This window comes from Jaculus jaculus, chromosome 16 (genome assembly GCF_020740685.1).
Source record: "Jaculus jaculus isolate mJacJac1 chromosome 16, mJacJac1.mat.Y.cur, whole genome shotgun sequence".
NCBI classification, from domain to species: domain Eukaryota; kingdom Metazoa; phylum Chordata; class Mammalia; order Rodentia; family Dipodidae; genus Jaculus; species Jaculus jaculus.
Genome location: NC_059117.1, coordinates 17,250,280 through 17,277,863, shown reverse-complemented (window position 1 = coordinate 17,277,863; position 27,584 = coordinate 17,250,280). Strand labels below are relative to the sequence as shown.

General features: G+C 40.9%; 1 protein-coding gene across 2 annotated transcripts in view; it reads left to right on the top strand.

Annotated features, from left to right (window-relative positions):
* Positions 1-27,584, top strand: part of Fbxl13 (F-box and leucine rich repeat protein 13) — a 205,543-nt gene that overhangs the window by 19,931 nt on the left and 158,028 nt on the right. For both annotated transcript variants that reach the window (XM_045135824.1, XM_012947562.2), the window contains exons 4-7: positions 19,592-19,659; positions 20,525-20,679; positions 23,905-24,014; positions 25,983-26,144. In XM_045135824.1, coding sequence (XP_044991759.1) covers positions 19,592-19,659; positions 20,525-20,679; positions 23,905-24,014; positions 25,983-26,144 — 495 coding nt within the window. The remainder of the gene's footprint in view (positions 1-19,591; positions 19,660-20,524; positions 20,680-23,904; positions 24,015-25,982; positions 26,145-27,584) is intronic.

Below are 27,584 nucleotides of genomic sequence, written 5' to 3'. Positions count from 1 at the left end.
GTTATAACACACACAGTCAAGTTCATAGTAAACCCTGGGCTTTCCATAAAGCACACTGGTATTTGTTTCTGTTTCTGCCTTTCTCCTCTTCCTCTCCTGCATAGAAATAGCATTACAAAAGCTACAATAACGGTAGTTAGGAGGCTGAGGTAGAGGGATCGAAAATTTGAGGCTAACCTGGTCTACATAGCAAGATCCTCTCAAATATCAATCAAGTGCCATCACAGAACTCTTTTAAGGCAAGTATTTTCTTTCCTTCTGTGTTTCACTGTCCCTTCTCTGTGAGGATAAAGGGACTCATGCTCAGAAGGATGTGGACAAAACATTAATGAGCTTGAATTTGAAAACCTGACTGCTCTTGAAAGGAAGCACCTGCTCCAACAGCTGGTTTTATTTATGTATTTGTTTGTTTGGGAAAGTGGGGAGGCAAGGGCAGAGCGCTGAACTCATTAGTCAGGAGGCGGATTATGTTGATTCAGTTTACACACTCTGTATTCACTCTTCACACATGTTAATTAAGCCAGTTCCCTTTTTCCTCACCTTCTCAAATCGCTAGCCTCCTGGCCCCAACCCCCTGGGGCACTCATGCGCCCAGACAGGGCCTTGCTCCTCTGAGTGCCCGGCTGCCCAGGGGTCCCGCAGGCTGCTGCTTCTCCTCGCACTGGGTTCGGCACAGAGAGGCGTGGAGTCGGCTTCTCTGAGTTGAGTGACAATTTCCTGAGCTTTTTCTGGGGTTCTTATACCCGTTTTTTGCTCAGTCATACTGGCTAACATTAGGGGCAGCTCATTCACCCCTGGCAGAGGGTCTCTGGTCTTGGCCCCTGATTGCCATGGTGATCTTGTCCCTGCTGAGTGAATGCTCCATTTCTGCTTCTATCAGTTCCCATTCTTATTTCTAACTATTGCTCCTGACACACACACACACACACACACACACACACACACACACACACACACGGAGAGAGAGAGAGAGAGAAAAAGAGAGAGAGAGAGAGAGAGAGAGAGAGAGAGAGAGCAGGAAGGAGGGAGAGAAGGAGAAGAAAGGGGCATGTCAGGGCCTCCAGCCACTGCATATGAACTCCAGATGTACAACCACCTTGTGCATCTGGCTTACATGGGTACTGAGGAATCAAACCTGGGTCCTTAGGCTTCATAGGGAAGCACTTTGACCACTAAGCCATCTCTCCAGCCCCAACAACTGGTTTTGATCCTGTAACAGGCTCAAAGAAGAAATTAAGGAGATGTAGTTTCTTAGAACAAAATTTGTGACCACGAGGAGCTAAAATAGCAATAACAACAACAACAAAAGCACATGGGAGAAATACAAACACAATGCGATGTCTGTGGATACCTGGTGATCCCAGGGATGCATATGCGTGAGCCCAGCCAGGGCTTTGGAGTTGGTGTTTAGTGTTGAAAATTGGAATCAGAATCATGTTCAAAGTAGGTGCCAAGAGCTGGGAACACTTTGAGGTATTCACTTACAAGGATGAATGAAGAGTTAACACTGAAATCTAATCTGTGCTCTGCAAGAGAGAAACAGAAATCAAGGGTTGGGATGATTTGGCCAAGCCTGGGATGACCTGGAGTCATCGATTTGCCACACGAACCCACAGGTCTCATCAAAGTTGCAACATGGTGTGTAGATTAATGCCAACATTTTACCAACCACAGAGCGTTGATCAACTAGAGTGCAGTTATCTGCTCATAGCATTCTTGGAGAGGTCTAGGGCAAGACCGGGAAATAAAGGAGAGGTCCAGGGGATAGGATTCAGGCCCTCCTTTCCTATTTCTTCTTTCAGGAATGGTTTTGCTTTTAATGTAATTTTGTTTGGAAAAAAAAAAACTTTAAAGCCATTATGGAAAGATGCTAAAATTGTTTAAAAACCACAGATTTACAGGGGGTAGAATTTATGGTCAATATATTGACAGAGCTCTTAGAAAATATCAAGTCAGGTTTCATCCAATGTTTGTAGAAGCTCCTGGGGAATTGTTAACCCACTGCATAGAATTCCAAGAGACACCATCACAACTTCAAACCTAAAACCTTATTGGAAAAGAAATCCTGTCTATGATGTTGAAGGACAAAAGATAAAATGATGGAAGCTAATTGAAGCTTTGGAAGGAATGTGACAGTTTACCAAGGTATGGAAAATATGCTCACTCCATAGGCTGAAAAAAACAGAACTAAAACTTGACTTTGCAGCATCAATGAGGAAAATAGTTCTTGAGGTTAGATATGAAAATGTGAACCTAGCCAGGCATAGTAGCGCACGCCTTTAATCCCACAGTACTCGGGAGGCAGAGATAGGAGGATCACCATGAGTTCGAGGCCACCCTGAGACTACATAGTGAATTCCAGGTCAGCTGGGATGGAAAAAGTGAACCTTCAGGGGCTCTGGACTGCTTCATTATAGGGCTTCTTCAATAGTCTCTGAGGAAAATGCAGGCCAGTTTTGCTTTTGTTAGTTCGGATAAAGGAAGACAGTTGTCTAATTAATCCTTGGTGTGTTAGACATTTTAAATTTAAATAAGCATACTGACAGTATCTTTATTTTTAAAATTCCACTCTAGTAGTTTCCTGTATGATTAAAATTGACAGTAAAAGAGTATTTAGTGTTTAAAGAAAAAAAATTGGCTAGTGGCTCATACCTTTAATCCCAGCACTTGAAAGCTGGAGTAGGAGAATAGCCATGAATTCGAGGCCAGCCTGGCCTTCAAAGTGAGTTCTAGTTCAGCCTAGGTTAGAGTATCACCTTGCTTCAAAAAAAGTTAAATGTCATAGTTATAATTGCTCACATTAAGATCACTTTTTGTAGATTATAGTCTCGTATACAGTCCGGCACAACAGGGCCACCTATGTGTGGCTATTTATAAAGTAAATATGTCTTATTACTTAGAAGAGTGGATATAGAAAACTAAACAAGCTAAATGCATTTGTTTTCAAGTAAGAGTTGCTTTCATAACCATCTACAGAAAGACAGATTAACTGCGTGATCCAAGAGGAAAGAATCAACGGTTGTAAAGTAACTTTACACACTGGATTCTCATATAAGAAATATAACCTCCAGATGAACCTACTCATGACAGGAGAAGACATATTTTAAAGATGTCCTCATGAAGAAAAAGTTGAAGCACAGGACAAAAGCAAGAGAGAATATTATAATTATCAGCCATTATCTAGCTTGAACAATAACTGACATTTTGCTAGTCTTGTTAAGTTTTCCCCCTTCTACCCTTTTGCTGGAGTATTAAAAGGCAGATCCCAGAAGCTATTTTACTAGCAAACATTTTTTTTTGTTCTGAAAATGAGTTAAAAAATACTTTTTATGCCTAAGGACCCTGGTTCAAGACTCAGTTCCCCAGAACCCATGTTAGCCAGATGCACAAGGAGGCATACGTGTCTGGAGTTCGTTTGCAGTGGTTGGAGGCCCTAGTGCCTCTGTCTATCTGCCTGTTTCTCTGTCTGTTGCTCTCAAATAAGTAAATAAAAGTTTTTAATTAAAAAGAGAGAGAGAGAGAGAAGAGAGAATGGGCCTGACAGGGCCTCCAGCCACTGAAAATGAAGTCCAGACACATGTGCCACCTTGTGCATTTGGCTTATGTGGGTCCTGGGGAATCGAACCTGGGTCCTTTGGCTTTGCAGGCAAACACCTTAACTGCTAAACCATTTCTCAAATAAAATCATAAAGATCACAGGGGTTTAGAAAAATCATTAAAAAAATTTTTTTTGAGGTAGGGTCTCACTCTAGCCCAGGCTGACCTGGAATTCACTATGTAGTCTCATGGTGATCCTCCTACCTCTGCCTCCCAAATGCTGGAATTAAAAGTGTGTGCCACCATGCCTGGCTTAAAATGTTTTAAATTTGGCTTTATAAGTTTGTGTTTGTTATTTTAAAAATTTATTTATTTTTATAAAAAGTTGTACTCTTAGATCCCTTTTCCTCTATCCCAGTTCTGCTGAGGTTCTTCTTTGGTGGGGTTATTGGTGGTCATTGTGGGGACCAAGAGTACTCAGTCAGTGTCTGCGGGTGTGGGGAAGCCCAGGGCGGGAGGGAGGAGATGTGGTGCAATACTCCCTGTAGCAGACAGCTTCAGGTTCCTTGAGATGAACTTCAGACCAGGCACAGTTATGGAAGTTGGGATTTATTGAAGCTTACAGATCCAGTGCAAGTTCCATAATGGCAGAAGATGCTGGCCTGCTCTCAGAGGACCAGGCAAGAGAGAGAGAAGCTCCAAGTCCCAAAGCCAAAAAGTCCCACAGCACAGCACACTTTCAGGATCTCAAGCGAGGCACACTTTGCATATCTTTAAATTGGAATCTCAAACCCACCACCATACCTTAAGATCCACTCAATGACACTGCCTCCAGCCAGGTGGCTGCAGATGAAAAATACAAACTAATAAAACACTGAATATAATGGGGGCCATTTTTCAAACTACCATACTCCCTGAGCCTTGTCCTTGTGGGGCAAAATAGAGGTCTGATTTAGTGTTGTTTTCTCTGTAGCCTATAGATCTCCGTTTTGATGAGGTTTGAGTACCAGTGTCTGTGTCATTTCCCAGTAAGTGGTTTTCAGGTGAGAGCAGTATTCACACTTTGTAATGACTTCTGGGCCTGGGCAGATGAGGTGGAGGTGATACATCTCATAGTGAAAAATTTACTCTCTCTTCTTGATGTATTGCTGTCCCCCCAATTCTCCTCCATCTGTAAGATAGATTCTCCAACCAAAAGTGAGAACAATTTGAATTAAAGGGGATAAATCTGGTTATTAAAAAGATTTATTGATGTGTATATCCACTTATTTATTTATTTGGTTTTTAGAGGTAGGGTCTCGCTCTAGCCCAGCCTGACCCAGAATTCACTATATAGTCTCAGGCTGGCCTTCAACTCATGGAGATCCTCCTACCTCTGCCTCCCTACTGAATGCTGGGATTAAAGGCATACACCACCATGCCTGGCTATTCACTCTTCTTAATTAAAGAACAGTGGAGGTTCTCTATGAGCCTATTGGTATGAATCTTTGACAGGAAATGTTGTTTTTAGAGAATAGAAAAGTGCCAAGGGTGGAACAAGATGGCTGAGTAAGAGCCCCACAGGCATATCAAGTTGAGCCCTTGTTCACACTCCAGGCTGGGGAAGCCAGGTGAGAGTCCTCAGTGCTGCCTTCGGTATAATGAAATGAGAAGAGGAACTGAAGGCAGGAAAGACATGGTTGCCTATATTACTCACCTCCTGAACACAAGCAGCCCAGGAGAGAGAGAGAGAGGGTGGGTGGGAGGAGGTAGGGAGAGAGAGAGAGGCCTGTGTTATTGGTGAGAGACAGAGAATAAGGTTTAAGCCTTTAGATTTGAAACTTAGTTCTAAGTCTTGCCTCAGTGAAGGTTAATGCTGGGCAGTTTCATGATCTCTACTTCCAGGCCAGTACCTCAGACAGGCCAGGGTTTGACTATAACCACCTCCCCAGCCTTGGGCGGCCGCCCAGGGAAGAGGACACAAAAGCTAGCACCTTGTCTTCGAGCTAAGTGCCAGGCCTACCACAGCGAGACCTTGCACCCCACAGAAGCTGAGGGCTCCCTACACATGCCAGGCCTCATAGATTGAACCTCCTGACTGCCCTGGCATCTGATGGAGACCTGTGTATCAGTGGAACTGACTCCCATATTAGCCTGCACCATTTCCAACCCAGGATTGGCCTGGGACATTACTACCGTCCTTCAGATACTGAACAGATCCCTGTAGCTGTGAGACCAGACAGGACTGTTTCCACCACCCATCTCTCGGTTTCAGGCAGCATGACCATTGTCAAACAATGCTTGTAACTCAGGGTCTGGAACTTTCTGGGTGGCAGGTGTGGTCCTGCATCCCATTGTTTCCCTCTATTCTTTTGGCTTGCATCACCAATATGTACATTGTGGGCCTTAGTGCATCTCTGAGACTGAGCCAGCTCCTTGTGGCTGTGAGACTCAGGTGTGACCCAGCTTAGTATCAGGTAGGGTGATAAGGAACTGCCTCACCAGCACTACCCAAAGCTTGGGCATCATCATAGCATGACACGAGACCCCCCCAGTCACCGCAGTTGGACAGGGTGGTAAACAATACTTGTCCCTGGAGCTGAGTTAGTTCCAGGCTGGTGAACCCTAACACTGGGCAAAACCTAATGGCCTCTCTTCCTGGCTCTGCCTGTGAATGGACCTTGTACATCAGGGAAGAATAAGCTGCCTCAGGATGTCAGACCTCTACTCAGCTAGCATCATGTGGCTGGCCACAGTGGCCGTGGTCTTAGACCAGGAATCACCTCAGCCATAGACAGTCCATAGCAGTGTGGACATTAGGCTTACTCCAGTGTTGGGCTAGTCTTGACAGGCCATGGGTTCAGGCTGGGATAGCTCATTGCCATGGGTGGCCACAAGTGTGACATTGAGGTCTGAGATTGCTCTCTCCACAGTGTCTCTGCCCAGAGCTAAGCAGAGTCCTGGCTGCTAACAGGGGATAAGGATCTGGGCTGCCTCACCCTAGGGATGGGCTTATGAGCGAGGATTGCCTGCCCTCTCTAGGTATGCTCCTGGCTTCTCTGAAACAACATGCCAACACCGCATTTTAGATGGTGTGTTCTAGACATGCTCAACTCTTCAATGCCCAAATAATGTCTCCCACCCATAAGTACCAAGAGATTTTAGGAAACTACGGCCTCATCTAAACAATGAGACAGAAACTGACCAGATGGGAATCAGTATGGGAGAACTCTCAGAGACTTAAAAGCAGTTATTTGAAGAAAACTCAATGTACTTGAGAACAGAGAAAATGTTTCAATGCTGTAAAAAACTTAAAGAGCCGGGCATGGTGACACATGCCTTTAATTCCAGTACTTGGGAGGCTGAGGTAGGAGGATGGCTGTGAGTTTGAGGCCAGCCCGAGACTACAGAGGGAATTCCAGATCAGCCTGGGCTAGAATAAGATTCTACCTCAAAAAACAAACAAAACCTCAAAACTTAAGTTGATAGAAGCAATTAACAAAATACCCAGACTTTTAAGTTAGTAGTGTTCAAATGTGCATACAACTTATATTGGTTCTTTCTTCTTATTGGTACAAAGTACCTGACCAGAAGCAATTTAAAGATGGGTTCAGCCAGGCGTGGTGGTACACACCTTTAATCCCAGCACTTGGGAGGCAGAGATAGGCAGGGGGATTGCCATGAGTTCAAGGCCACCCTGAGACTACATAGTGAATTTCAGGTCAGTCTGAGTTAGAGTGAGGCTCTACCTCAAAAGACCAAAAATAAAATAAAATAAAAATAAAAAAGGAGGGGCTCATTTGTTCATTTTGGCTTACAGGCCAAGGTCACAGTCCATCAGGGCAGGGAAGGCCTGGCAGCGGGAGCTTAAGTCAGCTGCCCCCATTCAGTCCACAGTGAGGAAGCAGAGTGATGAATGCTGCTCCTTAGCTCAGTTTTCCTTTTTATTCAGTCTGGCACCCCAGCTCATGGAATAGTACTCCATGCAGTTAGGATGGGCCCTCCTGCTGCAATTAACTTGTATCTAGCAACTTCCTCACAGGCATTCCCAAAGATTTGTTTCCATGGTGATTCTAAATCCTGTCAAGTTGACAACCAGAGATTGATCACCACATTGTCCAAAGTAGTCTAAAGATTCAATGCAATACTGATGAAGATACCAGCGGTATTTCCCTCAGAACTAGAGGAAGCAATTCTTTTCTTAAAAAATGTTTTATTTTATTCATTTATTTGAAAGACAGTGAGTGGATAGAAAGAGGCAGATATGTAGAGAATGGGCAAACAGGGCTTCCAACCACTGCAAACAAACTCCAAATGCATGCATCACTTTGTGCATCTGGCTTTATGTGGGTACTGGGAAATTGAACCTGGGTCCTTTGGTTTTGCAGGTGAGTGCCTTAACCATTAAGCCAACTCTCCAGCTCAGAGAAGACAATTCTCAGATGTATATGAAATCACAAAAAGTCCTGAGTAGCCAAAGCCAATTTGGGCAGAAAGAAAAATAAAAAAGCAGGAGGCAGGACACTTCTTGATTTCAAATCATACCAGAAGGGCTGGGAGATGGCTCAGCAAGCAAGTGCTTGTAGTGTACGCAGGAGGCCCTGAGTCTGAGTCCCAGCACCTACATGACAAGCTGGACATGGTGGTACACGGCTGTAGCCACAGCACTGGCAGGGGTGGAGACAGGAGGGTGGATGGGGCTCCCTGGTCATCCAGTATGACTGAGGAAAAAACAAAAACAAAACAAACCCCTGCAGCTTTAGGTTCAGTGAGAGACTAGGGCTTGGGCAAACAAGGTGGAAAAGTGATAGAGGATGACACTGCCATCTTCCTTTGGCCTCCATGTGCTTACACATGGGGTGCACACTTCTGCACACACACGTGTTTACACAATACACACACCACATAGTATACAACACTGTGAACGTGTAGCAAACAAAACAGCATGGTATTAACATGAAAATAGACACACACATCAATGGAACGGAAAAGGGTCTAGAAAAACCCACATATGTATAACAAAGGTGCTAAGAACCTGTCCTAGAGAATGAGCAATTCTTTTCAAAAAGTGTTCCTTAGAATTTCACCTGCAGAACAAAACTGTACCCCTTCCACCATGAATTAAAAATTAACCCAGGGCTGGAGAGATGGTTTGGCAGTTAAGGCTCTTGCCTGCAAATCCAACGGACCCAGGTTCAATTCTCCAGGATCCACATAAACCAGATACACAAGGTGGTGCATGTGTATGGAGTTCATTTTCAGTGGCTGGAAGCTGTGGCATGCCCATTCTTTTTCTTTCTCTCTCTTTCATAAATGAATGAATGAATGAATAAGTAAATAAATAAAATTAACTCAGCCTGAAACTACCAGAAACCATAGGGCAAATGCTTCAATACTGGAGTGGACAAGAATTTTCTTTATCTCTTTTTTTCTTTCTTTCCTTCCTTCCTTTCTTTTTCTCCTCCTCTTTCTTTCCTTTTCTCTCTCTCTCTCTCTTTCTTTCTTTTTCGTGTTGACCTCAAAAGCAAAGGAAACAGGGCAGGAAAGCTGGCTTAGTGGTTAGGGTACTTGCCTGAAAAGCCAAAGGACCCAGGTTTAAGTCCCCAGGATCCATGTAAGCCAGATGTACAAGGTGGAACATGTATCTAGAGTTCATTTGCAGAGGCTCATCTGCCTCTCCCTCTCTCTCAAATAAATAAATGATAAAATTTTAAAAAAGTAAAGGAAACCAAAGCAAAAATAAACCAACTGGACTATATCAAACTGAAAAGTTTTGTTTTGGAGAGGAAACAAGCACCACAGTGGAAGGATAACCTATAGAATGGGAGAAGATATTTGAAAACTATGTATCTGCTTAGACATTGATATCCAAAATACACAAGAACTGTGAAAATTTACTAGCCCATGGAGAGACAGCTTTGCAGTTAAGAGTGCTTCCTGTGCAAGCATGAGGGCCTGAGAGAATGATTTGACTTCAGTTTCCAGGACCCATGTGAATAGCCAGCAATGCAGTGCACACCTGTAAGCCCGGTCCCTTAGAGGATCAGAGACCTGAGAAGTGCTGGACCTCATGGAAAAATGGTGAGCTCCAGGATCAGTAAGAGACTGGCTCAAATAAGGGCAGGCGGAAGAGCAATGGAGTGGGTCACTCAGTGTTCTGCTCCAGACACCACAGGCGAGTGCCTGGGGTACCACATGAGCACTTACATATGTATATGCCACCCCCCACAAAACAAAATTTACTAGCCCCAAACCCAAATAATCTAATTTAAAAATGGGCAATATATCTAAAAAGACATTTCTCAAAGGAAGACATACAAATGGCCAACATATACATGAAAAATATTCAATATCACAGATTATGGAAATGCAAATAAGAACCACAATGAGATAACACCACACTTCAGTGAGAATGGCTATTATCATAAAACATAAAAATAAGTTTTGGGAAGGATGTGAAGAGAAGGAAACCTGCACACTGTTGTAGCCACTAAGGAAAACAGTATGGAGGTTCCTCAAAAACAGAAAAAGAAAGAAGAAAGAAAATAAAAGAAAAAAGAAAAGAGCCATCTATCATCCATCACTGCTACTGCTGGGTTCATACTCAAAGGACATGAAAACTGTATGTCAGAGACATCTGGAGAGGTGGCCATGATGGCATGAACCTATAATCAGCCAGCTGTGGTGGCACATACCTTTAAGCCCAGCACTCTGGAGGCAGAGGTAGGAGGATCACTGTGAGTTCAATGCCACCCTGAGACTACACAGTGAATTCCAGGCCAGCCTGGGCTAGAGCGAGAATCTACCTTGAAAAAGCAAAACAAAGAAAAAAACAAAGAACCCCTCTATAATCCCAGCATATTTGAAGTTGCCCTGGGCTACATCTAAAACTTTATTTTAAAACAAAAACTTTAGTAGTATCAGGTTCACTGTAGTACTATTCACAATAGCCAAGCAATGGCAACATACCTATTTATCAACTGATGGATGAATAAAGAACACACACACACACACACACACACACACAGGAATGCTATTCATCCATGAAAGGAATGAAGTCCTGTCATTATCAGAAACATGGAGGGATTATTTCATAATCTCATTTGTGGAATTAAAACCAAAGAGTTGACCTCATAAAAGTTAAGAATAGGATGAGCCGGGCATGGTGGCACACACCTTTAATCCCAGCACTTGGGAGGCAGAGGTAGGATTGCTGTGAGTTCCAGGCCACCCTGAGAATACATAGTTAATTGCAGGTCAGCCTGGACTAGAGTGAGACCCTACCTTAAAAACAAAACAAAACAACCCCCTCCCCCAAAATAGGATGGAAGTTTAATTTTATGTAAGTTTAACATTACCCACCGTATACATGAAACAAAACATTACATAGTACCTAATAATATGAGTAATTTTTTGTCTTTGTTTTTTAAGGTAAGGTCTCGCTGTGACCCAGGCTGACCTAAAATTCACTGTGTAGTCTCAGGGTAGCATTGAACTCATGGTGATCCTCCTACCTCTGCCTCCCAAGTACTGGGATTAAAGGTGTGCTACCATGTCTGGCTGTAATTTTTGTTTTTATGTGTCTATTAAAATAATTTAAAAGAAGGAAAAACAAGACATAAACAATACCTTTGTTTTACATTATAAATAGCAGTAGCTTTTGAATATCCTCTGGTGCTGATTATATGCAGATATGATTGTTCCATTTTTATTTGAGTTTCCCAAATTGTCTGAACAATGTCTTTTTTACTTATGGCTCTGTTCAAGTCAGAATCCATGCATAGTCCACATGTTGCCCTTGGTTGTTATGTATCTGACTTTCTTGTAATTGACAACAGTTCTCCTTTCTTCTTATTTTTCCCAAGCCAGCTACTTATTAGAGGAAACATAATGTGTCTTGTAAACTGCTCCACATTCCCGTTCTTTCCTCTGCTGTTGTTTCCCTCAGCAGGTTTCTTGTGTTTCCTGAGAAGCTGGCAGCAGTAGCATGTAGAAGGGTAACCTCACTGACGTGCTTTTCCCGCCTTTTGTCTTTGGGTCGCAAGAACACTCCACAGCAGTGTTGAGCATCGCATGAGGAATCCAGTGTAGTCCTATTGACTGACCTTCAGCTCATCTTAAATCATTAAAAGTTCTATAGACATCAACGTAAAAGTTCAATTAATCACTGTAATATAAGTTGTATTAGTAAATTGTTATGTGGTGTCACAGCTTGTTGGGAGCTGATTCTGGGACTGGGGTCAATCCCCCTCCTCCCGTCTTGTTGACCCAAGCTTGTTTAGAGCCTAAGGATGGAAAACACTGCAGCAGTGAGAACAGTAAACCCTTTCCCAAAGAGTCAGGGATCATTCCCCACCCCCAATCCTAAGACCTGAGCAGAGCTCACTATTACTTATCCCATCATATAAAAGCACCTGTGGTGGGAACTGCTGACCCGAAGCCTCACTGGAGGAAAAGACCTCTGCCTAGGACCCTTGATCTGTGTGTTAGGAGGCTTTTCCAGTCATTTCTCCCATTTCTTCTTGTGCTTGCTCTATCTTTTATAAACTCACTCATTTGAAACCGTAAGTATAGCTATTATACTTCATTTTCTTGGCCAAAACAGTGACCAATGATCATAGTTATTACTTATGATAGTGACTTGAGTTATTAAATATCCAAATACATTATCATAATTATTTATTATTTTTCACCCTACAATGTGCATAATGATTTCAGAGAAACAATACTATAGAACCACTAACATTAAAAATACTGACTATGTGGGCTGGAGAGATGGTTTAGCAGTTAAGCGCTTGCCTGAGAAGCCTAAGGACCCTGGTTCGAGGCTCGATTCCCCAGGACCTACATTAGCCAGATGCACAAGGAGGCACACGCATCTGGAGTTCGTTTGCAGTGGCTGGAAGCTCTGGTGTGCCCATTCTGTCTGTCTACCTGCCAACTTCTGTATGTCTCTCTCTCTCTCTCAAATAAATAAATAAAATATTTTAAAAATGCTGACTATGCACATGCATGCCCATCACATACACATGCAAAAAAAAAAAATACTGAGCAAAGCTTAAGGAAATTACACAATTCTTTTTGCATCTAAGATGCATGTAACCTACCATATATTTTCAGTGAAAGTAAAAATTTTCATCACCTAAGATGATGATTATTCAGTGTTGATGTTATGTGTTTTCATTTTTGAGATAATTATGCTTCCAGTTATGTGCAACATCACATCAACAGAATGAGCACTGACAGAAACATTTCTTCCATTCCTGCCTCTTTGATCATCTGTCCTATCCCTCCCTTCAGGTCATCATTTTCAGTAGCTTTTTGCCTATTTTTCCATCATTTCTACTTGGAATCTATGAGCCATTATGCCACATTCCTCTCCTCTGTGAGTTCTTATAAATAAATTGGAGATTATATACAATTTTCCATATCTTTTCTCACTCAGTATGTCCTGAAGATCCCTCCCATCTATAGGTTTTAAAAATGATGTCATGGGGATTACTATGTGACAAAACTATAAAAAATCTACAGGGGAAATGTTCTTAAATGGTCTTAAAGATGTATATAAAGATTATGACAAAGAAAATTAACTTTAAAAATATATATTTTATTTATTTGAGAGAAAGAGGGAGGGAGGGAGGGAGGGAGGGAGGAAAGAAGGGAGGAACAGAGAGAGAGAGAATGGGTGTGCCAGGGCCTCCAGCCATTGCAAACAAACTTCAGATGCATGCACCACTTTGTACATCTGGCTTATGTGGGTCCTGGAGAATCAAACTGGGATTTGCAGGCAAACACCTTAACCACTAAGCCATCTCTCCAACCCCAAGGAAACAAGACCCTAGGGCCTTGGGCATTAGTTCTCTGGGACAGGCAAACAGGACTTATGGCCAAGACAGGTTGGTAGGTAGCCACATCCTGAATCTTGCTATTTGCCATGTTATTTCTTTCCTTTTGAGACTGGCTAATTATTATTTCCTGCGAAGGCATCAAAATTAAGCACTACTATTATTTGTAATGCGGTGCAGGAATAAGGATATGAGTTAGATTTATGTTGCTTAATTTTTTTTTTTTTTTTGGTGTTTCAAGGTAGGATCTCACTCTAGTTCAGGCTGTCCTGGAATTCACTATGTAGTTTAAGGGTGACCTCGAACGAATGGCGATCCTCCTACATCTGCCTCCCAAGTACTAGGACTAAAGGCATGCGCCACCAGGCCCATCTTATGCTGCTTACTTTTAAAGAAGTTTAAATGTAACTCAGGGCTGGGAAGCTGGCTCCTTGGGTAAGGGCACTAGCTATACAAGCATGAGGACCTGAGTTCAGTCCCCAGAACCCATGTAAGAAACTGGGCATGACTGTGCATGCCTAACCCCGAAGTGAGAGGGACAGAGATGGCAAGGGTCACTGGGGCTCCTTGGTCAGCCAGACTAACCAAAAAAAAAAAAAAAAAAAAAAAAAAAAAAAAAAAAAAAAGGCAAGCTCCAAGTTCAGGGAGACGAAGTCGAAGAATGATAGAGAAGACACTGAGCATCTTCCTCTAGCCCCTGCATGCACAAGAGGCACACATATCTGCAGACACATGTACACACTCACCACTCATAACGCACACAAACACACAATAAACGCAACAGTAGGAAAGCTGGCGATATGGCACTTGTATATATGGTCTACTGTTTACGAGATGCTCTAGAGAATGTCCTTATCAGCACTCTGGGGCTTAGCCAGGAGGGTCTTGAGTTCGAGATTGTGGTGGTTTGATTCAGGCGTTCGCCATAAACTTTGGCTTTGCAGGCAAACGCCTTAGCCACTAAGCCATCTCCTAGCCCTAGATTTCACTTTTGATCTCTCTTCCACTCTTTAAAAAAAGTTCTAGTTTGCAGAACTATATTGTTAGAACTCCCTAGTGCTGGGATTAAAGGTGTACACCACCACACTCAACCAGAACTTCTTTTTAAATAAATATTTTATTTATTTATTTAGAGGAAAAGAGGGAGGGAGAGAGATGAAGAGGCAGCTATATAGAGAGAAAATGGGTATGCTAAGGCTTTGGGCCACTGCTAATGAACCCCAGATGCATGCACCACCTTGTGTCTCTGGCTTATGTAGGTACTGGGGAATTGAACCTGGGTCCTTAGGCTTTGCAGGCAAGTGCCTTAACCACTAAGCCATCTCTCCAGCCCCAAAAATTCTTAAAAAAGAAATATTAGAGTGCCTGGGCTGCAGAGTGAGATGTCTCAAAAGAAAAGAAATGTGATTTTTAACTATTAGGTTTTCTTAAAATGTGAGAATATTACATGTGACATTAGGGTAAGAAACTCAGAAAAGAATATTAGAATGACAATTTTTTTAAATTTGTAAATATAATAATAATTATTTTTTTTTTGAGGTAGTTTCTTGCTGTAGCTCAGGCTGACCTGGAATTTACTGTGTAATCTCAGGCTGGCCTCAGACTCACAGCAATCATCCTACCTTGGCCTACCAAGTAAATATAGATTTTTATTTATATAGTTTATAGTCTTGTATTCTCTCATCCCCAGTCTCCATTATCCTGAAGGTCCTCCTCAGTAGGGTCCTTGGTGTTCATTGTGAGGTAGGCCTCTGTTAGTCTCTGGAGGCTCTGTTCCTCAGGGTCTTTGTACCCACCCTGTGGCTCTTACAATCTTCCCCTCTTGCAACAATCCCTGAGCCTTGGGTGTGTTAGCAGATTGTTTTTAGTGTTGATTTCTCTGTAGCCTCTGTATTTCTGTTTCTGTTCCTCTCCATGTTTGTTGCTGTTTCCCTGGAGGTGGTTGTCAGGCCAGCATCAGGAGCAGTCAGTATTCCTGTACCTGTTTTCCCTGTGGTTTCTCCTGGTCTGCAGTCAATGTGGTAGAGGTGGCATGTATCTTGGTGAGCAGTTGACTGTCTTTTCTCATTGAATTTGGTGGCTCTTTGGTTTCCTCAGTATTCTCTGCCATCTGTAAAATCAGGTTTTCCAACCAAGGGTTAGAGCAGCTTTGACTGAGAAGGGTCTGCTTGTAATTTTGAGACAGTTTGACAAGGGTACTCACTCCACTTGTCCAGATAACAATGGGGGTTTTTCCCTGGGGCTTGTGAGTTTCCTGCCTATGTGGCACTGGCTTGATTCCCAGCGTCAGAGAACTCACCCAGTAAGTGAGGGCAGTTGGTTACCCACATGGGCTATGTGCCACTGTTGCACAAGTGTGTGTTTCTTGTCTGTCTGATGAAACGCATAGTTTTTCACAGTCTTCTGCTTATTCTTGCTGCTGGTGACCACTGTCACATAGTAGCTCCCCTAGCACTTTCCAGAACTATGAGGGCTTATCAGGAGAGGACTGGCTTTCCTCTGAGTTCCCACGTGGTCTCTTGGTGTCCTGTGCTGAAATGACAGAAACTCTTATGGTATGCCATAATCAATGAATTAATGGGGATTGCACCAACTTCTTTCGTATTAGATTAGCAATTCTACTTTTATGATGTTTTAAAGAATTGATTAGAAAAACTTGGAAAAAATTTCAGTCCAAGTGTTACTTGATAAATTATATATTTTTTTCTTCTCAAAGTCATTGTTACTATGTTTTGAACTATATTCATTTGATCATGTAATATGCTCTATGCAAAACAATTTATTGCAGACATTTATGTAGCACTGTGGAGATGATATCTTCTAAAGAGAGTGTAGCTTAGGGAATTTAGGGACCTGCAGTAGAGCTAAAAATAATTGTAGTTAATGACTGCCATCTCATTCCATTTCTGGTTCCCTGCCTGCTCTGATATCCTGAAGACTTCTCTTTTTCCCATCTAAGTCTGAGCCTAGTGAACAACTTCAAAAACCTCACACTTCTGTGCTTTTCTCGCTATAAGCACATAAGTATTTGTATTTAATCTTTATTAAAATTGAATTTTGTTTTTTAAATATGTTTTATTTATTTATTTATTTGATAGAGAGAAAGAGGCAGAGAGAGAAAGAGAAAGAGAGAGGGAAAGAATGGGCACACCAGGGCCTCTAGCCACTGCAAACTCCAGATGTGTGCACCTCCTTGTGCATCTGGCTTATGTGGGTCCTGGAGAATCAAACCAGGATCCTTTGGTTTTGTAGGCCAATGCCTTAACCACTAAGCCATCTCTCCAGCCCCAAATTTTGTTTTTCTTTTGGTGCCAGGTACCAAGCATCTAGGACATGCTGGGTGAGTGCTTTACCACTGATCTAAATGCCTAACCCTAAAAATTTAGGATTTCCAATAGTCATTGAATATGAAGTAGAATATCAGGGTGGCTATGGGCCTTTCTTTCTTTCTTTTTTTTTTTTTCTCAATTTTTATTAACATTCTCCATGATTATAAAAAGTATCTCATGGTAATACCCTCTTCCCTCCCCCCCACTTTCCCCTTTGAAATTCCATTCTCCATCATATCCCCTCCCCATCTCAATCAGTCTCTCTTTTATTTTGATGTCATGATCTTTCCCTCCTCTTATGATAGTCTTGTGTAGGTAGTATTAGGCATTATGAGGTCATGGATATCCAGGCCATTTTGTGTCTGGAGGGAGCATGTTGTAAGGAGTCCTACCCTTCTTTTGGGTCTTACATTCTTTTCACCACCTCTTCCACATTAGACCCTGAGCCTTGGAAGGTGTGATCTAGATGTTACTCAGTACTCCAGTCACTTCTTTCCAGCACTATGATACCTTCTGAGTCATCCCAAAGTCATTGCCATCTGAAAAGAGAATACTCTCTATCCAAAGTGAGAGTAGTGATAATATAAGGGTATAAATATTAAGAGAAGTGCTTACAGGGCAGTTTGATAAGCATACTATATACATTTTTACAGACATCAGCAGATGTTACACCCCTAGTACTCATGATTACCCTGTTTTAAGTTTTCAATATCAGGGATGTGTTTTCTCCCATGGAGCGGGCCTCCAGTCCAATTGGAGGGCAGTTGGTTTCCACCATGACAGATGTGCCACTATTGCACCCGTTGGCTTGTTGGGCTGGCTGGCCAATTATAAGGCTTGCAGTGTCCACTTGGGCCTTTCTTATATGCTGTGGCAGTTTGAATCAGAGGTCTCCTGTAAACTCAGGTGCTCTGGATACTTGTTCCCCAGCTGATGGCAATTTGAGAGGTGGTGCCTTGCTGGAAGAAGTGTGTTGATGAGGTGGGCTGAGGGGTGTTATAGCCAGATACATCTTGTCAGAACTTGGCTCACTCTTCTGCTGCTGTTTTCCACCTGCTGTGGCAGGGGTAATGTCCAGCTTCTGCTCATGTCATCGTGAAGCTTCCCCCTGAAACTGTAAGTCAAGATAACTACTTTTCTCCCATCAGCTGCTTTTGGTTGGGTGTTTTGTTTCAGCAATGAGAAGGTAACTGCCAATATACTGAGAATAAATGCATGATTGACATGCGCACACTTTTCTAATTTCTACAGAGCACTTACAGCAATGTGCAAAGGAGAAAAATATTTATGCCCAGAAATAGTAGTATTTAGAATTTCTGGCAACTCATGCAGATTTGAATCACCTTTTTACTCCACCAAATAGATTTGACCGTGTGTTTGTATATATTTATGGAAAACTTGGTAACAATAAAAGGTTAAAGTATCCTCAGTAGTATCATGTGTATAAGATAATGCTAATATAATCTCTTTACTCATTAAAGAGCATAAGGAAGGTACAGGCTTGAACAGCCCTCAGCTGTTCCCACATTTATTATGAGTGGTTGCACATAATAAATTTGCATCTCTTTAAACAAATCCCACAGTTTAGATGTATAATTTGTGTGGGTTTTTTTTTTTTTTGTGTGTGTGTGTGTGGTTTTATTATTCCTGGAATCTCATTTTACAGCCTTGATAAGAAAAGCAAATCAGTCTTATAAGTAACCAGCAGACTCACTTTTGTGTGTGTGTGTGTGTGTGGCCAAGTTTTATTGGGTAGAAAGAAAGAAAAGGAGGAAAGCTGGCATTTTTTTCTGTAAAATTTTTTTTTCAGGGCTTGAGGGATAGCTTAGTGGTTAAGGTATTTGCCTGTAAAGTCAAAGGACCCAGGTTCGATTCCCCAGGACCCATGTTATCCAGACACACAAGGGGGCTCAAGTGTCTGGAGTTTGTTTGCACTGGCTGGAGGCCCTGGTGTGCATATTCTCTCACTCTCTCTCTCTCTCCCCCTTTTCTCTGTCAAATAAATAAATAAAAATAAAAAATAAAAAAAATATATTTTAGAGAAAGAGATAATTGGCATACCAGGGCCTCAGCCATTGAAATTGAACTCCAGATGCTTGCGCCATCTAGTGGGCATGTGTGCCTTGCACTTGCCTCACCTTTGTGTGTCTGGGTTACGTGGGATCTGGAGAGTTAAACAGGATCCTTAGGCTTTGCAGGCAAGCATTTTAACTGCTAAGCCATCTCTCCAGCCCTGTCCACTTCTCTTTTGAGACAGGGTCTCATGTCTGAGGCTGACCTTAAACTCTAACAGCCGAGAATGACAATGAACTTATAATCTTCCTGCCTTCACCTTCTGAGTGCTGGAAACACAGGCATGCGCCACTGTGCTCAGTCTATGCAGCTCTGGGGGTCACACCCGGGGCCCCTTGCATACTGGTCAAGCATCCTATCAACTGAATGGCGCCTCCAGTCCTGAAATTGTATACACTTCTAAATATTGCTGATAGCACTGCCATAATATTTAGCTTAAAATAAGTTTGGATGTAATGAGATGTTTTTAAAGATGATTCTGATTTAAAAAGCAAAGCTGGAGCCGGGCATGGTAGCACACGCCTCTAATCTGAGCACCTGGGAGGCAGAGGTAGAAGGTTCACTGTGAGTTCAAGGCCACCCTGAGACTACAGTGTGAATTCCAGGTCAGCCTGGGCTAGAGTGAGAACCTACCTTGAAAAGCCAGAAAAGGAAAAAAAAAAAAAAGCATACATAAATGTAATTCCTATAATTCTATCTGTTCTTGCGTCCAAACTGCTTTCTTCCTCTCCCTAGAGGCAGCCATTGTTCTCATTTCCTTGTGCATTTTACATAGGTAACCTGTATATTCCACTGATACCTAATGCTTGCTTCAATTGCTTATTTTAGGTGACTCCAGAACTGATGGTAAAAGCATGTACCTTTTACACAGGAAATTTAGTGAAGAACCATTTTTAGTAAGAATGTGGTTTTTATATACTATTCTTTCTTTTTTTTTTTTTAAATTTCCGATATACTATATACAAAGGAAACTTTACTTTTGGCCTGATATGCTACTTACTTAAGTATGTTCTCAACATTGTGTATTATTTTTTGTGTGTTGTTTCTTATTCTTTTTATATTTAGTCAACTTATATTTAATTAAAATATTACCTTTACTTCTTCAAGATACAATATGTTTAAAATCTTTGGGACCAGATGTGTTTTGAAATTTTAGTTCCTTTTTATTATTTTAAAGTCATTATTAGGACAATTGTTTTGGTAAACTAAAGTTATGACATGAGGTCTTTATTTTTATCTAAAAAGAAATATGGCCATCATATAATATTCATTTTTCACTATAACTATCAGGAATCTTCAGGATATGCCCAATTTTAACTGTTTCTTTTTTTATTTTTTAAGGCCAACATGGAAGTCACTGTGTGTGTGTCTCAGGGTGGCCTCAACTTACAGTGATCCTCCTACCTCTGCCTCCCGAGTGTTGGGATTAAAGGCATGTATCACTACGCTTGGCCTTTCTTTTCATGCTATAATTTTGAGGGGAAAAAGAAATACAGTTTCTTTCTTTCTTTCTTTCTTTCTTTTTTTTTTTTTTTTTTGAGGTAGGGTCTCACTTTAGCTTAGGCTGACCTGGAATTCTCTGTGTAGTCTCAGGGTGGCCTTGAACTCATAGTGATCTTCCTACCTCTGCCTTCCAAGTGCTGGGATTAAAGGTGTGTGCCACCACACCTGGCAGAAACACAATTTCTTATTCCTCTTAACTTACTTATAAACTCCTATTACACTAACTTCAAAATCCTTTCTTTTATCTTTTGCCTGTAGCTCTTGGAAAGAACTAACCATGCCTCGTGCAAATGAAGAGGCTGTCAAGGCTGAAAAACTGGAAAAAGCAGTAACACATGACAAGTTTCGATGTAAAAGATTTTATCTTCTTCTCTGGCACAACTATGTGCAACAAAACAAACAACGGCTCAAATGTAAGTGTTTACACAGTAGCAATTAGTTTTGTATTTATTCATTTATTCAAAGAACCAACAAACTAACAATTAAGCATAAATTTAGAGAACTTACAATATTTATGTTTAGAGACCTGCCATGAAATAAAGGCAGAACCACTAACTTAAAATACTCAGGCTGGAGAGATGGTTTAGTGGTTAAGGCACTTGCCTGCAGAGCCTAAGGACCCTAATTCAGTTCCCCAGTACCCATGTAAGCCAGATGCACAGGGTGGCACATGTATCTGGAGTTTGTAGTAGCTAGAGGTCCTGATGTGCCCATTCTCTCCCTCTCTCTAATAAATTGATAAACAAAAATAAAATTTAAAAATTAAAAAAAAAACTTAACTAAAAGCCAAGCATGGTAGTACCTTCCTGGAATGGCACTTGGGAGGCTGAGGCAAGATGTTTGCAGTGAGTTCGAGGCCATCCTGAGCTCCATGGTGAGTATCAGGTCAGACTAGGCTATAGAGTGAGACCCTGTCACAGAAAAAGAAAAAAAAAAAAAAACCTTAGGATTTATTTTAAAAAATTATAGTAAGAGAAAATAAGCATATTTGAAATCAAATCCTTCATGTATTTGTTATTTGCATATACATATGCATAACTATAAATAAGGATCTGGTTTTTTTTTTTGTAATACTTGAGATTGAACCAAAGACCTTAAACATACTGAGCAAGCACTCTATTGCTGAACTATATTTATAGTCTTTTTTCCTTTTTATTTTGGCCAGGACTAGCCAAAAGTGAAGTTTTCTTTTATATACTACCTATTATTTTTATTTTTGCAGGCTCTTGCTAAGTTGCCCAGGTAGGCCTTGAACTGGTGATCTTCCTAACCTTAGGCTCCCAGGTAACTGAAATTACAGGACTGCATCACCTGGCCTGACTATGCTAGCTTTATATGTAACAAAGAGCTAGTACATTATGGGTAGGCACCAAAAGTGACTGCAAGGAGCTCTGTGTTCCTTACAAATATTTCTTTTGGCATGTAGCTGAGAAAGCTTCAGAAAAGCTGGTTTCTCTTAGGGTCTTAGTGCTCGTGCTGAGTGCCCAGCACACAATGTATGACCCTGGGACTGGGAACACGGAACTCTGCTCTTTTGCTTAGGTTTGTTGCAGCTCTCTGGATATGGACTCATTTATGGCTGGCATAAATCCGAAAAATAGCCCTTCTTTCTTTTTTCTTGTTTTATTTTTTTGTGGTCTCTTTTTGGTTTGGGAGACAATCTATGATTCTCAGTGGTACCATTACAATGAGTAAAAACCAGAAAACATAACCAATATTCCTTTCTTTCTTCTTCTTCTTCTTCTTTTTTTTTTTTTTTTTTTTTTGAGGTAGGGTCTCACTCTAGCTCAGGCTGACCTGGAATTCACTATGTAGTCTCAGGGTGGCCTTGAACTCATGGCGATCCTCGTGCCTCTGCCTCCTAAGTGCTGGGATTAAAGGTGTGCGCCACCACGCCGAGCTTCATAACCAGTATTTCAATATTATGTATTTGTATGAGACCATGAGGAGTTCTGAGACCACATGAGTTTGGTTTGCTAGTGGCCATATAAACATCTGGGAGTGGCCATATACATCTGTTACCCCAGGCGTGTAGGGAGCAGAGACTAGAGAATTACTAGTTTTAAATTTCTTTTTTTTTAAAATTTTTTATTTATTTATTTGAGAGCGACAGACACAGAGAGAAAGACAGATAGAGGGAGAGAGGGAGAATGGGCGCGCCAGGGCTTCCAGCCTCTGCAAACGAACTGCAGACGCGTGCGTCCCCTTGTGTATCTGGCTAACGTGGGACCTGGGGAACCGAGCCTCGAACCGGGGTCCTTAGGCTTCATAGGCAAGCGCTTAACTGCTAAGCCATCTCTCCAGCCCTAGTTTTAAATTTCTAAGAAATATTATTATGAGCTTGTTTTTCTTAGGAGTTATATAATGTAGTATATTAAGTGATATGCAAATATGAGTTTCAGATGTCAGTATACTAATTCTCCCCAGAATGTTTTTACTTCATACTTGATGTACCTCAAAGGATAAAAGTCAAAGTTCACTCAAACATTTACAGGTATGGAAAGCTATGTCATGGAAAGCAATTCAAGCCAAAGGCATTCCACTGAAAATAATTAGAAAAACTTACTATTTTATAGAAAGCATTAATTTTTGAGCCAACATTTGAGTGTCAGTTCAAAAGTACTGACTTTGTAAGATAATTGTCCTTACAAAGATCACTGAAGTGACTTGTCAGGACTACTTTTGATTGTCCCTCTGCTTGGGAGTTGATCTTAAAACTGTAATCATTCAGCTCTTCTGACTGAGCCCAAATCACATCAGCACAAGAAGAAACAAGAGCTGTCAGATGAGTTGTACAAGCTAAGAGAACGGCCAATGCTTATTCATTTCTCACTTACTTAACAATGGCTCCATTTGGGAACTATGAATTAGCTAAGCTAGTTGAGTTCTAGGTGCCCTCTAAGTGGAAGGTCACTGAGGCTGCATAGAGCCCACATAGACAGATCCAAGGGAAGACAAAGGTTTCAGTTCCAACCGTGGTATTGAAAACTGAAAGCTGACATGTTTTGCTGTTTGTACAAGATTCCACAACTTTATTTAGATTGTTGCCAAAGTTTAATGTCAGTAGTGTAGTCACAGAAAATCCAGATACCTCACTTTAGTTGAACATAAAAACAACACAAAACTCCACATTAAAAAAATAAATGAAAGATAAAGAGAAAACATAGGACCTGTACTTCTGAAAGATGGAGCCAGCCCTCTCCCGCAGCCTGTGTTCCTCTTGGCCTTGTATTTAAGCTTTGGACCCCTGGTTAACATTTACAAGGCAATATATTTAATCTCAGGGGATATAATTCAAAGGCATTGGATCTGAAATTATCTCATAATTGTATTGTATTTCTTTTGAAAAGTTGAGAAGTACTGGTTTTATAGAGAATAGATTTACATTAAAATGTCATATACCTTGACGTTTCTGTTATACATATTTTTTAAAGGCACCAAACTCTTGAGATTAATAAATTCTTGAGAGTACTATCAAATGCTGTCAAAGGTAATTAATTTGGGGTATGATTAAAACCAAGCAAAAACTATTAGATCCAACATCAGCTCATAATATATGTAGGATAGAATACTAAACCATTTGTGTTAATTTGGAAACATCTTTAACCACATATAATGTCCTAATACATTTTTTTCAGTTACACTATTTCGGATACAAAAGATGTTCTGTGTCCACAGGCAAAAAATTATCCTGGCAAAATGGAGGGATATAGCAAAGCATAGGGGTAAAACAAGAGAAGATGATTTGGTATGGTATATTACACTATTTCTTAAAGAATCTGTTTCATTTGTAATCATGTTATAGCCATGAAAATCCTGAATATTGTGTGCATTTGGTGGAAGCCTTGTTCTTTAATAACTTCATAGTTGGGGCTGGAGAGATGGATCCATGGGTACGAGTTCTTCCTTTGCAAACATGAGGGCCTAAGGGGTTCTGAGACCACATGAGTTTGGTTTGCTAGTGGCCATATAAACATCTGGGAGTGGCCATATACATCTGTTACCCAGTCATGTAGGGAGCAGAGACTAGAGAATTACTGGGCCTTGAAAAAAAAAAGGTAGTTCTGCAATCTGGACTTAGTGAGAGATTTTGTTCAAGGAGACATGCAGATTGCTGGAAGGCAAATGCCAATGTTCTCTGGCTTCTGCACATACATGGGGCATGTGCATTTGCACACACTTGTACATATACCACACAATCTACACACCACACATACTATATGCATGCGCATACAAAAAATAACCTTGTGGCTTAAATTTCACATTAGTTACTCCAAGTGTCCTCTAAGAATTTCTATTGCTTCACTCAAATATGAACAAGGAGAAAGCAATCCCAGCATCCAGGAAGAGACTATGAGGTTTACTCCTCACATTGTGCTTGGAAAGTACTAGAGTCTGTGGAGGGTTCTCATTAAGTTGGCTTCCTTGTAGTCTATCCTCTGGTCTTTCCCTTCTAGTGACAGCCATTTCAACATTGTCAGTTGACTACTTCTGCTTTGGGTACCAGTGTGCATGTCTGCGCACGCATTGCTTGCCACTACTTGCTGTACTAAGCTGGTGTTTGGCTTGCTGTCCTTTGCCTCACCACTGATTGTCTAACATCTGTCCCCTTTGTACTTTTTGGTGCTGAGTGTTGGGTAAGTGTTCTGCGAGGCTTCCCTATACACTAAGCATTATGTTTTGCATGCTCTAGGTGATGTAATGTGTATATTACAAGCACAGCAGTATCATATCCTTAATGTATAGAATAGTTAGTTGGGTGTTTAAAGAAATTTTTTCCTTCCAGTCATATACTTTCTTGGCCAAAGGTCATTCATTTTTTTTTTTTTTATTAATTTATTTGAGAGCGACAGACACAGGGAGAAAGACAGATAGAGGGAGAGAGAGAGAATGGGCGCGCCAGAACCTCCAGCCACTGAAAATGAACTCCAGACGCGTGCGCCCCCTTGTGCATCTGGCTAACGTGGGACCTGGGGAACCGAGCCTCGAACTGCGGTCCTTAGGCTTCACAGGCAAGCGCTTAACCGCTAAGCCATCTCTCCAGCCCCCAAAGGTCATTCTTAACTCACTCAGGAAGATTGAGGATGGCGGGTGTGTGCTGGGAACAAAGGCAAGGGACACCTGTGCATGCTGGTTCTCTGCCATGTACTCTTCCTCAGACCCTAATATGAACATATCTCACACTGAAATTGTCCATAGGTGGGCTTGGGAGTGTGGGAGTAAAATATTCATTTACCCATAGACCTTCTGTCTAAAGTTAAAATGGACTTCATGTTATGATAAGTCAGATAAGTTTCCAAAAAATAATTTTCCTTTTGACTCCTCTTCTTTTTCTTCTTCTCCTTCTTTCTACTAGTTCTTCTCCTCCTTTTTTAAAATCACCATGCTAACCACCTTCCTTCCATGCCATAACACCAGTTCTATCATTACCAGACCTTTCTTTTGTGGACCTCAGTTTCCTCATTTATACAGGAGAAGACTGGACCAGATCTTTAATGTAGTGGCTGTGTCAATGTTGCATGACATATAATGGAAATGATATGTAAAGCTATGGTCCCCAGAATGATATGCATGCATATGGAAAATCCACGTAATAATGATGATGCTGATAAACAGTGTTTGACTGGTACTGTCACTACATCATGTGGCTTACATTGGTCATTGCATGCTATCCTAAGGGCAATTGAATTGACTTTGTAAATTATTTTCACTGCAGATGTCAAAACATGAGCTTCAGTTAAAAAAATGGAAAGTCAAGTTAAAAGTCAAGACAACAGAAGAAACAATTACTCCTGAGAAAAGTTCGTCTGACATAACTATTGAAGAAGTGCCTATTGAATTTGACATTTCAGAGTTACCTGAACGAGCAATAGTACAGGTATGTATGAATTTATTTAATACTATATATAATAATTCATTCACTACCATATATGTCTTGCTATTTATATGAAGCTTGGAGTTAGGATAAGTTTGTTTTTGCTCATTATTTCCTCCTTTACAGATTTATCTGCTCTTGTCCTGTTCCTATTATATTTCCTATAACCACCTTCATAGTGACTGGCAATAGCTCTTTATATATTATGGTGATACTAGCTCTTTGTGCAAAATATATTTGAACTCTTTTTCTCCCATACTTAAAGTTCTCACTATGCTTCTGGAGTCTTTTGAGGACTGGAATTTAAAACTGAGACCAGTACATTTTTATTTATAATAATCTCAGTCTTACAGAAAAGTTATGGACATAGTACAAAGATTATTTTTCTAAACAATTTGGCAATAAACTGCTGAAAGGATGCCTTCTCACATCTGAGAAATAAATTTTTTTATTCCTGTAAAGGAATTCTCTTCTAGTCAATAATCATGGTTCTCAGAATCAATTCAAGTTTGTTGCAGTTACAGTTTAGCTAGAAGATCTAGTTCAGATAACACGCTGTAGACGTGCTGACTGTCATGTCTCCTTGAGCTTCTTCAGCCTGGAACAGTTCTTCAGTCTTTCATTTTTGTGATATTGACATAAAATTATGCAAGTTTTATTATAGACTATCTCTTAATATGGGCTCATCTTGTTTGCTCCTGAGTAGATTGGTGTTACAGAGTACACCGACGTGACTCTCCTGTGTTCTCTTTGCATCCTCTTCCTGGTTTGGGATTCGGCTTGGGCAGATGTCCTCCACTTGCTTTAAGCTCCCTTATCCCACGATAAAACATACTTTCTTGCTTTGCCTTTCTTTTCCTTACTTGGATCCATTAAAATGCACAGTAATATGGCTTTATATGATAGTGCAAAATCACAACTGAATTTTTCTGACACTAATTTGAACAATTGGGTCTATTAAGCTTATTTATATAATGGAGTTATAAAGTTACTTTTGGAATTTTTTTCTATTTAGTTATTTGAGGGAGAGAAAGAGGATATATATATATATATATATATATATATATATATATATATATATATACATATATATATGTATATATATATGTATATATATATATATATATATACATATATACATACAGAGAGAGAGAGACAGAGAGAGAGAGAGAGAGAGAGAGAGAGAGAGAGAATGAATGACACACCAGGGCCTCAAGACATTGCAAATGAACTCCGGACGCATGTGTCACCTTGTACATCTGGCTAACATGGGTCCTAGGGAATCAAACTTGGATCTTTTGGCTTTGCAGACAAGTGCCTTAACTGTTAAACTATCTCCCCAGGCTTTAAAGTTAATTTTTGTTTGTTTGTTTGTTTCGCGGTAGGTTCTTGCTCTACCCTGGACTGACCTGGAAGTCACCTGTTAGTCTCAGGGTGGTCTCA